Source organism: Amyelois transitella, chromosome 7, assembly GCF_032362555.1.
Source record: "Amyelois transitella isolate CPQ chromosome 7, ilAmyTran1.1, whole genome shotgun sequence".
NCBI lineage: Eukaryota > Metazoa > Arthropoda > Insecta > Lepidoptera > Pyralidae > Amyelois > Amyelois transitella.
The window spans coordinates 6985815-6998462 of NC_083510.1; the positions used below are offsets into that span (position 1 = coordinate 6985815).

Consider the following 12648-nt stretch of genomic DNA (forward strand, 5'->3'; position numbering starts at 1 on the left):
AAATCATTACATCAATCAATCAGTTTCCGTTAACGGATAATTGTTAACTATAAGCCCTTTCGTTAGTTGGAGTCGACTTATGAACGAAGGGCTACCTAACGTAGTGGATAGAAAAGTGCGGGAAAGCGGACTCCAGGCCCCGAAGCATTGTGGTGGAGGGTGCAACTGGGCACAAGGTCAAAGTTTCGGAAGTCAGAGGTCGTAACTTCATGTAAAAACCTGACTTAGCCATTCCATGATCATGGTTACAAGCGAAACCCTTTCCAGATGGGTGGGCACGCAACCGAAACTAATTTAAGGAGGATGATGATACTAATAGAACACTATTACATATTTTTCTATCTCCTTTCTCTTTTTAACTACAGGCTTCAAAATATTTTTTTTTATTTTCAGATTATTTCGACAAATTGCAACAGCTGTGTATTATTGCCATATACATAAAATATGCCATAGAGACTTAAAATTGGAGAATGTTTTACTTGATGACACTGGTAGCGCCAAGGTTTGTTGTTTTGTTTATTTATAAAAAACGTAGGGCTTCGCTCAAAGATTATTACACTTCAAAAATGAACTAAAGGCGGCAAGGCTTTCTCTACCAAAAAACCTTTACAAACTTTACTAAAACTAAGATGTATGTATTTTTTCAGATAGCAGATTTCGGACTGTCGAATGTGTTCAAAGAAACCTCACTTCTATCAACGTTCTGCGGGTCACCTTTATACGCGTCTCCGGAAATTGTAAAAGGCACTCCCTATATAGGACCCGAGGTAATTCCACTTTTGAAAAATTTGCTAAAATTACTTTTATTCACATGTCTCCATTTAAATTTGTCTCAATGAATTTTTCAAGTGATTTAAATGGGTAACTTCATTTGTTTACCGGCCAATCGAAACAAATCTACATCAGATCATCGCAGAATTTGTTCACAGTTCCCTGGGGTCTTACTAATTAGTAGAAAAAAACAGCTAATAATTAATTTAATCACTCTTTTTTTTGGTTTAAATTTAATTCATAATTTCAACCGTTCATTCGACATAGTTTCTATAGTTATTATATTAATATTAGAAAATTTCGTTATTTTTCAGGTAGACTGTTGGTCCTTGGGCGTGCTTCTATATACTCTAGTCTATGGAGCCATGCCTTTCGATGGCTCTAATTTCAAACGCCTAGTGCGGCAGATCAGCAACGGCGATTACTACGAGCCCAAGACTCCTTCTAGTGAGTAAAAACTAATAATAATATGATGTATAAAGACGACGACACATTATTTCTTTAATTTCATGTACAACATAGCATTTCTTTTGTTTTATATAATTCCGATTTGTTCATATCCATAGTAAGTATTTTGTTGTTTCTTGCAGCCGCGTCGCCCTTGATTCGCGACATGCTGACCGTGGATCCCCTGAAGCGAGCAGACATTGCCTACATCTGTGACCATCCGTAAGCTCTTTTGATAATCTATCTACTCATTTATTGTAAGTATTGTAACTTCGAAATCGTTGTTGATATTTTTATTTTTATTATGCATTTAATTTTTAATTTGTTTAGTGAATCAGGAAAATTAGTACTACTACGTCTTTCAAATGAATGATCTCTGTGTTGATTAGATGCATAGAATAGTTAATACTAGATTGGGTAGGTCAGATTACAAGAAACACCTACCGTCTGAGCTCCGCATTCTTGGGGAACCTTACCAAGTTTGGATTCTGCTAACAATCTCTCTCTCACTCACGATTTTTTTCCTCGATCTTAGAGGCTTGAACATCTGTTAGTATCGAGGCCATAGTAGAATTGAACCTGTGCTTTCTTGGCGTCATACTTTTTTATTTCTTAACTAGTCGAACACCGATGCTCTTCCGTGTAATACGTAAGCATTAAATCTAATATAATTTGACTGTTTCGTTTAATTAGGTGGGTGAACAGTGGGTGCGAGACGTCGTGCCTGGAGATGTCGGAGGCTCTGGCGGCGGAGACGCCGGTGCGGCTGGACCTGCTGCTGTCGCTCGCGCCCGCCGCGCCCTCGCACTGCAACTCTGTGCTGCTGCCCGAGGTCAGTGTGCAGATGTGACTGCGATAATAAATTAAATATAATCCAGACAAATAACAATGAGCTAGTGCCAAAGTTCAAAATTTTGTTATGGGATACTAATTCAAACCGCTTCTATGGAACTGCGAACGGTCACTTTTCCCATAGTCTATCCAGTGCAACTTAAGTGGACGGTTAGTGTAATCCCAATTGACAACGAGGAGCATCTAGGCATACTAGTATTATTTGATGGCAGATGAAAATGCCGCGCGTAACGCGACGAAAAACACACTAAACACAATTTTATAACACTTATTCATCTGTACCACATGTTTCAATTCATGTATTTCTTTGACAGAGTGAACTAGGCCCCGAAGAAAGCGGCACCGACCTCACCAGCTCCGCATCGATGGCGGTCGAACCGAGCAACTCTGCTGAAAAGAGGATTCTAGAACTTGTTGCAGGCAAGTAATATACACACATAATTAGGTCTGTATCCCTTCCGGGTTGGACTGAACCATCAGTCGCAAGGCTCAAAGGGTCTCGTTTAGCTGGATAGCTTAGCGATGGATTGATATTCGAAGATACAGTCTGCATCTAAAATCACTTAAAAGAAGAATATGATCATATCCCTTCATTGACTTTTATAACCAAAAGTAGCTGGCACGAATTATGATTTGATTTAATTATTAACCAAATGTGATTTCATGGTCCTTATTCTTATTATAATGTATCACGTGTTTAGTGTTGTTACTGACTTAGCTTAAAATTATTATTTAAGTAAGACGATATTAATACTTTTTGCTTGTTACACATTACGTTTTTTTGTAAAGAGGGTGGCGAAGACGCCATCAAGCCTTCTCCAACACGCACCATAGTTTCTGCGGGCGAAAATAAACGAAAACTGGAAATCGCCATGTCTGCTAGTGGGCTGCAGAGGAAGAAGGAGAGAGTTGCTAGGTAACATCACGACTTTTTTAGATTTGGTTCAAATAAATGAAGTGAAACATATTAGTATAAAGTAAAATTTGAATGTATCGCTTTTACAAAAAGGGTCTCATCTAACCTCTACAAATGGTATAACACATTCAGTTGCCTGAATATCTAGGTTTCCTTAAAATGGTAACCCCACCGTTATAACTCAGAAAGTCATTGGTACATAACCGAGGCAGTATTTAAATGTGGCCCACGATGCGTATCACGCATTATAAAAGGACATTTTATCGATTCGAATACCACCAATCTAAAGAGAGAAAAAAAAATTATTGCATGTTGTCACACGAAAACTTAAATACTTATTTTGATGATATTTAGACAGAGATAAAAGGAAACCTTCAAAGGTAATATGAACTATTTTGTCTCAAAATTCCCGTGGAAGCGCTACCCGCGCTAAAGTTTGGCAGAAAATATGTCCCCTGTCACAACCAGTTACCTGAAAGATTCTGTATTTTACAGTTCGGCGAGCATCGCTCCTCAGCCAGCCTTGCCCGAGGAGAATGCCTCCGAGCCAGCGATCGAAGACCCCAAGCCTACGGAAGCGGTGAGAAAACTACTAAAGCAATTCTTGTAAAATAATTATAAATGTCTTCTTACATCTACGTGAAAAACAAGACAGTCGAAACTACACTGGGTGGAAAAATTAAGGTATCAATAATTTGTCTATGAAAAGTCAGTGGTTTTTGTCAATTTGTATTAAAAATATATAATTATCAAATCACGCATTCTCGGAGGGATAGACTGAGACTCAATTTTATAACGATCTCTACATGATTTTGTTTGGAAATTTAGAATTAATTGCGGCTAAAGCCGCGAGCAAAAGTTTGTTGTAAATAAATAAAAAACGGAGCTTGCCCATCATCATCTTTGCGATATTTTGTGACAATTCGTCTGACTTGATAAACAAACCTACTTACATATTTGTGCGATTATTAATTCCGTTCTGGATTCTGTACAACGTAACCGCTGAGTCGTATCACCCGGTTTGGTCGCATGCCAACGTTTGTGTGTTTACTACCAGTGTTTTCAAAACATTCCATGCGGCTTTAGGATTACTTCAATGATCTTTAATAATATTAAGTGCGACAAAATCGTATGTCACTGATTTGGAATAACACTATGTACTGTATTTGAAAAGGCCTAGTGTAAAACTTGTTTTTTGTAAGAACGAGAACAAATGAATATTTTTCGAAGTAAGGTTTTTATTCTCAGAGAATTAGTTGTTTAGGGTAAAAATTTAAAATGATTAAGATAAAGACAGTCTGAGACTGCTAAATAAATTAATAAATCCTTTTAAAACGCCCCTCAACCAACGTAGGTACCATGAATATTGGATTGCCATTACAATATCCCTGTCTCTATTTTATAGTTATTTAATATTTGATTTTCGTAAATTGTTCCATTCGTGTTAAGTTTATCATACAATATCAATAACCTGTATCCGCAGCCCTGCCTTAAATCATCGGCGACCATAACCATTCAACCCGCGGCGGCCGAGCTGGTCAAAGACCTCACGAAGGACATTGTCAAAGAACCCGCCCCCGCACCCACCCCTGCGCCCGCGCCTACTCCTGCGCCAAAGGAAGAAGAAGCCAAAGAAAAGCCGGCTAAGCCACGTGTAACTATTAAGAAAAAACCTGTCAGCAAATCGGAAGAGAACGCCTCGCCTGAGAAACAAGACGAACCAAAAGTGAGTATTTTATGATCTGATCAAATATCTCACGTCTTCAGCGCAAAGGTGTAACTCTTGCGCAAAAAAATAAAACTATGTTTAAGTAAGCCTGTCTCAGTGTATGTGCATTTTTAATGTAACTTTTAATTTAGATGCAGATTTAGTTTGATGCCTTGTCTGTCGAAATTGCTCTAGACTTAGATCCAGGAGAAACTGGTTCAATCTTTCATGATTTAAAACTTATAAATAACATCCGTGTTCCTTTTTTTTTATAACACATATATATATATATATATAATCACGTCTATATCCCTTGCGAAGTAGACAGAGTCAATAGTCTTGAAAAGACTGATAGCCCACGCTCAGTTGTTTGGCATTCATAGAATTGAGATTCAAATAGCAACCACACAATTCACAGTTTGCTTGCCCATCGCCTAAAAGAATCCCAAATTTATAAGCCTCTCTTTGTCGCCTTTTTTTTATCACAATAAACCATGTTTAATTGTATTTGTTTCATTTGCCAGGTGGAGGAACCGAAGCCGAACTCTGTGTCAGCGGCGGCGGACAAGCTGACGTCACTGTCGCTCACCCCCACCCCTGCCTCGCCCCCCGCCGCGCCTGCGCTCAACAAACCGAAGAAGCTCTCCATACCAGGTCAATATCATACTTTTGTACTTCTGTACATACATACTTAGATACAAATGGTCACGTCACGACGTCTATATCCCTAGCGGGGTAGACAGAGCCTAGTACTAGTCTTTCAAAAAAACAAAAAGGCCATATTCAGCTGTATGGCTTAATGAGAGTATTGAGATACAAATAGTGACAGGTTGCTAGCCCATCGCCAAAAAAGATCCAAATTTATTAGCCTTTTCCTTAATTGACTTTTACAATCTCGGGAACAGAAGCAGCGGGCACGCACTGTACTTATTCTTCGTTACCAGGCTTATTTTAAAAGGATTCCCCTCTATTCCTTACTGGAAGAGGATCAGCTAACCTTTAAACTAATGTCCGTAGTGATGTTGATCCTATGATTTGATTGTTTCAGGCGGCAACGTGGGTAATTTCAAGGATCAATTTGAGAGGCGCGCGTCGCTCACTTCTGCACCAGAGCCGAAACGTACAGTTACCAAACCAGGTACAGTAATAATGTTATTAACAATTTCAAAAAAGTTATTAAAAATTATTCATAAATAAGAAAATACTCGCAAACTAACTTTCATATTAAGGACCCTTTCTTTCAGAGTATGATTCTGTTCTGGCTGGCATTGTTGAGGTCAAATGACAGTCACTAGTTAAAACCAGTCATCTCGTCTAATCACCTGCAAAAAGTAGTGGGGCCCGTGCTCTTAAGCCAAGCATGCAACCAGCCAGACTCAATCACAAAAAAATAAAAACATGAAATTTATTTACAGTGTTATCAAAGATCGCCAAGCCAAAGGCACAGAGTGAAGACCGCGAGCTGAGCAACAAGACCGGGGAGCCTGGCTCTGTGCGGCTGCAACAGATTGGCATTGAACCGTCACCGGTAAGTGTGACCTTGCTGGTGTCAATTATTTGTATGAAGTTAGTGTTCTAAGAGAAAAAGTAGTAATTTGACCTTGGACTCATTTTTTTTTTGTCCGTCCGATGAAGAAAATGTGAACGCACGGGCGAAACAATTTTTCACCAGACAGTAAAAAACTCGTGATATCGGCGATTAAAACGCATGTTTTCAAGCTCGGCTCAAAGACGACAATATTGCCGGATGTCGGTTGCGTTAACAAAAGCCCCTTGCACACAAAGATATGCGGGATAATAGTACACCAAATAGAAAATAAATTTATTTTCAGAATAGAATAATTATACCTACGCATAATATCTCTAATGATATTGGAAAAACTGTTATTCATTTTAAATGTATTTATTTCTTTGTAGACAAAACTATCAGAAGAGCCAATGGCGCCTCGCGGCGGAGTGAAGAAGACAGAGAGCGAGCCCTCGCACAGCTCCGCTAACATGGACCCCACCGCATTGCTGCAGGACGCCAGGAGGTACATATTGTATATATACAGTCTTCTTCTTCCTCCTGGCTTTAGTCTCGGTTGCATCCTCACCACTATCGCTTTTGACAATGGATCCTGAATTGGGTGAGTCAGGATTTTATACGAAGGGACTCCCGTCTGACCTCCGCAACTTTTGCAGGATGCCTCACCAGTATTGGCTTGATCATAGTTACACATCCAGTTTCCTGAATGTACTGTTTCCTCACGATGTTTTCCTTCACTGTAATAGCATCGGTCTGTATTCAAACTAATGTACATAATATTGTATACACAGTACTAACACTTTTTTAAGTGTATCGGCAATATTCCACGGCGCATTAAAGCGCAACCTACCGTAATATAATACGAGGGCTACACTGAAAGTTTTAAGAATGGAAAATTTCCACTGTTCCTGTCATATTAAAAAAAAAATTGAAAACCCTTTGGTTTTATAAATCGAATACCATTTATGTATTTAAAAAAATATTCCCGGCCTTTTCACGAGGTCTTGTCAAACTTGTTTAGTCGTTGAGAAAATGAAACTGACTCGAGAAAATTAAAGAATGATGATTTATGACAACTTTAGAAGTGGATTGACGCGGTTCGCATTACTTGGTGCGTCAGAACTCTCGAAAGATTCCACGCAGGATCCTCAAATGCTGCATACAACATCGTATCAAATGAAGAATCCTGGATATATGCGTACGAACCCGAAACAAAAACCAATCACGAGTTTGGGTGTTGGAAAATGAATTAAAGCCAACAAAAATTGTTTACTCACGGAGTGTTTCCTAAAAACGGTGGTAACGTTTGTCTCCAAAACCATGTTGCGACTATTGCTCTTGAGGGACAAAGAACGGTTTATGCAGAATGGTATGCTAGCATTTGTTTGCCACAAGTTGTGTCTGAACTCTGTACAAAGAACTGCAACCGCCGCACCATCCTCCATCACGACAATGCGAGTTCTCACACTTACCACAGAACAGAAGAGTTTTTGGAGCAAGAAAATATAGAATTATTAGATCATCCGCCGTACAGCACCGACCTATGCCCTAATGATTTCTATAATTTCCCTAAAGTAAAAAATAAATTTCGCGGTTAGATTTTCATCACCTAAAGAATCTGTGGACGCCTACAAAACGGCCTTTTTGTAGACCCCAACTTCCGAATGGAATGGTATGGAAAAATGTGTCAAATTTCGCGGAATTACTTCGAAATGCAATAAATACATTTTTTAATAGTAATGTTGTATCACTTCCTTTATTCCCGAAATTTTCAGTGCCGCCCTCGTACAAGTGTGCTTTAAACAATCCTCAAATATAAAACTGCTCATATTACGTATATTACTGAGCTTGCATGATAAGTTTGACGCATATAGATAAAGCAAAAAAAAAATGCATTGGTGGTAAGCATTTCAACAAAGAGGGTTTTTCTGAACGATCTTAGTTTTCTTATGTCATGATAAATAATTATCTTTTTAAGTAAACTAGCAACCAAGCCCGACTTCGCACGAATAACATTTATAGAGATAATCGTTCTTCACGAAACCCTATTTCCAACATTTCAAACAGAAACAAAATCCGTACACAACTTTCCGTGATAAGCGCAGACATACAGACAGAGAAAATCCCCTATTTTCTCTGTCTGTATGTATGCGATTGTTGCGTATGTTGTAATAAAAAATGAGAGAGACATCACGGTAATAGGTGGTGTGACACACCGGTTGCTATAATTTATTCCAAAAATATCTCCTGAAGAAACCATCATCGTATATTTTTATATTTGCAGAAGTCTCCAGAACTCTATGGCGAAGTTGGCCGAGGAAAAAGCTGGCGAAGAAGGACGCAAGCGTGCCAGGGACATTATATCTACGTACATTCGGGCTGGTAAAAATTGTCATTATTAATACATACATACACATTACATCTTCATTGTTTACGTGGTTGACAGAGCTAATGATCACAAGACTAAAACGTAGCCTTTCGCTACGTTTACAGGGTGGGTTAGTGATGGAACGTAGATTCAGATAGTTACATTTGAATATTTCTACGTTACCACACTAACAATTTATGCGAGTTTTTGAATTATCTCAATTGTTTTGTATGAGACTATCGACTACTGCATTATGTTATTTCAGGCAAGCCCCCCGTGCCATACGGTCGTTCGTCGTCGGCGGGCGTGACGTCATTGATGTCCCCGCCGCACACCCCTCCCGCCACTCCTGGGACGGCAACGTCGCAAGCTTCACCGCGAGTGTTCCGCACAGAGGCGCAACACCGCATAGAGGATCATCGCCCGAGGTAATATTATCTCGTATGCAAAGACACAGTCATGGAGCGCGAATGTTATGTACTAGGTTGCAACACCGCGTTATGTCATAATGCTGCCAGAAGGCGCAACGTTGAGTTCGCAAGTTGCATACGGTCGTGTCTTTCGATCAATAATGCAACGCTGCAACGAAATTATGAGCCATAAACGATTTTTTAAATAAACAACCCATTTATCCATAAAACGGCCGTGAACTATAGTGCTTGCATTTAAAATCTATTCTCGATATAGTTTACTTACTTGTGTAATAGTAATAAATATAAATGTGTTGGTTGGCAGGGGCGTGTCAGTGGAGCGCATCATCCCCATCCACGTGTCGGAGTCGCCGCCCGCGCCGCCGCCGCCCGCGCCCAAACCCGCGCCCCGCGCTGAGCACGCGCCTGTCAGGTCACTTACCAATTATTTGTATACAATACAGTGAATATTCAGTTATTATATTAAAGTAAAAATCTTACTTTTGGAATCCACAGCTGAAAAAATATTTACGAATACAGTATGATGAGTGAGGCCATGGACCAGTGACTATTTTCAAAGTACATCAGTTTAAATACTAACCGATGCTCTTACGGTGAGGGAAAACATCGTGAGGAAACCTGCACATTCAGGCAACTGGATCGAAACCATGGGTATTGGTTCCATGGTTACACATCCAGTTTAGGTTAGGTTTACCTGCAAAGGTTGCGGAGATCAGATGGGAGTCGCTTCGGGTAGTAAAAACCTGACTCACCCAATCTAGGATCCATGGTCAAAGGCATGCACCGGGCTCTTCTCCAGAGAGGTGAGGATACCACCGGGACTAAAGCCAGGTGGAAGACAGTATGATGAGTCGGCTATAGTGCCTAACAATTCAATGTATGATCATTACCCTTCCAGACGATTGGCATCATCAGAATCGAACGCTTCAGAAACATGCTCAAGCCCCGGCGAACCGATCAAGAAGTCTGCTCGCGAGTTTATCATCCCCATCGCGGTGGAGGGTAAAGGCTACGTCACACCGCGCCAGCGCTCGCTCGAGCCGGAGACTAGCGCGGCGCGCTCGCAGCGCTCGCTCAAGCCGCGCAGGATCAGGTCACTATCACTATACAGCTACGTCACACCGCGCCAGCGCTCGCTCGAGCCGGAGACTAGCGCGGCGCGCTCGCTTTTGTATAACTACCTACACTATGCAGACCAGCATACTTCAGAAAACTATCTATATTGAAATTCAAGTGATCGCTTATTTCGTCTGATTTTACATCTCAGTTAGTAACAATGTTCGCGATTTGTATTTAATTGTAGACTCAATCTAATCAATAGTATCAATGACTCTGAATTTTTAACTAACAAATGTATTTCGTCTTACAGCAGTTTAGTCAGTGGGGGTGAATCGGAAGAGGAAGATGATACTCACATGCACAGATTAAGGTAAATAATTACTTTTACCATAAATTTTACATAAAACCCATTTCCATTGATGGTTTACTCGACTTCACAACAAATAAATTTTCTGTGTTCTTAATTCTGTATTTAAAGTGAACACAGAACAATTATTTACAAAATAAATTATTCTGCGGTAATTTCAATTTCTTGATGTAAAGAAAACATATAAGTCCCTAAAAATATGTCTTCTGATTGATGACAAAGTGCTGACTTTGACATACATAGCTGCTGAGCTTTGTTTTTCTCCAGAAAAAATATATAAAAAAAATCTATTCGGACTTTAAAGGCAGCCTTTAAAGTGTGACCCTGCACAAGGACGTTGATAAAGTTTTATTATTGATGTTATGGTGACATTCTCAGGTCTACCCGCGCCGCACGCGCAGAGTCCGTCAGCTCCGGAGAAGAAGACGAAGAAGATGAAGGGTTCCACCTGCTCACTGCCGAGAACCTCTTCTCTACATTATTGCACAGGGTAAGTTATTTTCTTGGTCAGTTGTTCGAAGACATATCTGGCATTGATATCACCAGGAATGATATGCGTACCAATGGGCTCAAACTTAGGATGCTGAAAACTGTTACTGTAAGCGAAAGAAGTATGCCTAGGATCCGTGGCAAGTAGTAAAATTCAGTCTCGGCACACGTCTTCGGAAAACAGGCTTTTGATATTTTAAATGTTATGTGACCCGCCTTAGACTTTTTCTATAAGTAAATAAAACTAATGTGTACAGGTTCGCGCACTTACCAACCGTCTGAACGGCGAGGAGGGGCCGGGTTTCTCTCAGCATCCCCACTCTCTGTTCAACAACCTGCAGTCACCGTTCTTTAACAGGTAGAGTATTAGCGTGGCTTCTTTAAGAATAATAATTGAAAAATCATGTAACAATGCTAAAAACAGGTTCTTTCGCCTTTCACCATGAAATATATGTAAATGTGACTTTTAAAAAATAACACATTATGACGCCATATTTTGATAATAATATATATTACTACTGATAATTTGATTCTGGTGAAATTGCTTTATCTAATTAGAAACTTATCGAGAATTTAAACATTTTTGTTTTTTTTTTTTCAATCATCACAAACACAACTCTGATGACATTCATATTATATTTAAGACTACTATAATCCAAAAGTAATAAAAACGGTATTTTACCCATGGTGCTTAAAGATTACATGAAATGTGTTTAAATACATGCTTAAATAATTTCGTTCTGCTTAACATTACATCTTTTTTATAATTATATTACCAACTAATATGTTAATTTTATGCATGCAGCCCTCACTTACCGAGAAGACATCTATTGTGAGTATACAATTTTTTTTAATTAGACATTTTTATCCAACTTGTAAATATTAAAGATAGTTAATGTACTTTTGTGTTATTTTCACTTTTCATGCAGCACACATAGATATGTGGAAAGTAAACGAAGTATATCTGAAACGTAAGTGAATTTTCCACCTGAATATAGGAGTATTATTTCACATTACATATAAATACAATATATTTCATTACTATTTCGTTTTATTTGCCAAATTTTTAGACATTTATTTTTCGTAATGAAAATGTTGGATATTTTTGGCATGTTTTTAGTCAAGAATCGAAGTGTGAATTTTAGTTATATCAGCGTGTGTACCGTATTTTCAGGGCATTTCAAATTCAGTCTTACCCATAATCTATGGGCGTTTTAAAATATCATTGCAATAGATCGTTCTTGTTTAGCTATGTGTCACTAGCAAATAGAGTGGCTAAGTTTGAAACGAAAATTCGAATGTTGATTACAATGAAGAAGTGTTTCTATAATAATTTTGGCCATGTCGTATTACCTAAACTTGAGTTTGAAACACATAGTAAACGTCATTATCAAATGGTGATGCTCTTATCCTGAATTGAAAAATCATTAGCACTACCAGATGCCAGAGGTGAAGAGGCGAGACTTTTTTTTCATTTTCTTTTATCCATTAAGCATAAAATATTAAGGTAAAAAAATATAAAGGTAAAATGTGATATTTCAGACGCGAAGGCTGGGGCCGAGACCGCGACTTCGACTCTATGTTCAGTTCGCGCCAGCCGCTTCCCCGAGGTAAGTTCCCCTGTGATCGCATTTCTACGCACACGCTCGCTCTATAGAAAACGTTTCTAGAACACCGCTTGGAGGCGCCACTCGCAATAAATCCTTTCGGTG

At 39.1% G+C, this 12648-nt stretch overlaps 1 protein-coding gene across 1 annotated transcript in view; it reads left to right on the forward strand.

The window, feature by feature from the left end:
• The window catches only part of LOC106133429 (serine/arginine repetitive matrix protein 2), a 34275-nt gene that overhangs the window by 13524 nt on the left and 8103 nt on the right, over positions 1 to 12648 (forward strand). The window contains exons 5-26 of the mRNA XM_060944955.1: positions 394 to 502; positions 648 to 767; positions 1086 to 1218; positions 1362 to 1440; positions 1912 to 2050; positions 2385 to 2490; positions 2860 to 2986; positions 3482 to 3566; positions 4470 to 4712; positions 5219 to 5348; positions 5743 to 5832; positions 6110 to 6222; positions 6612 to 6727; positions 8507 to 8604; positions 8856 to 9018; positions 9326 to 9433; positions 9920 to 10114; positions 10391 to 10450; positions 10826 to 10937; positions 11194 to 11294; positions 11742 to 11768; positions 12479 to 12546. Coding sequence (XP_060800938.1) covers positions 394 to 502; positions 648 to 767; positions 1086 to 1218; positions 1362 to 1440; positions 1912 to 2050; positions 2385 to 2490; positions 2860 to 2986; positions 3482 to 3566; positions 4470 to 4712; positions 5219 to 5348; positions 5743 to 5832; positions 6110 to 6222; positions 6612 to 6727; positions 8507 to 8604; positions 8856 to 9018; positions 9326 to 9433; positions 9920 to 10114; positions 10391 to 10450; positions 10826 to 10937; positions 11194 to 11294; positions 11742 to 11768; positions 12479 to 12546 — 2522 coding nt within the window. The remainder of the gene's footprint in view (positions 1 to 393; positions 503 to 647; positions 768 to 1085; positions 1219 to 1361; positions 1441 to 1911; positions 2051 to 2384; positions 2491 to 2859; positions 2987 to 3481; positions 3567 to 4469; positions 4713 to 5218; positions 5349 to 5742; positions 5833 to 6109; positions 6223 to 6611; positions 6728 to 8506; positions 8605 to 8855; positions 9019 to 9325; positions 9434 to 9919; positions 10115 to 10390; positions 10451 to 10825; positions 10938 to 11193; positions 11295 to 11741; positions 11769 to 12478; positions 12547 to 12648) is intronic.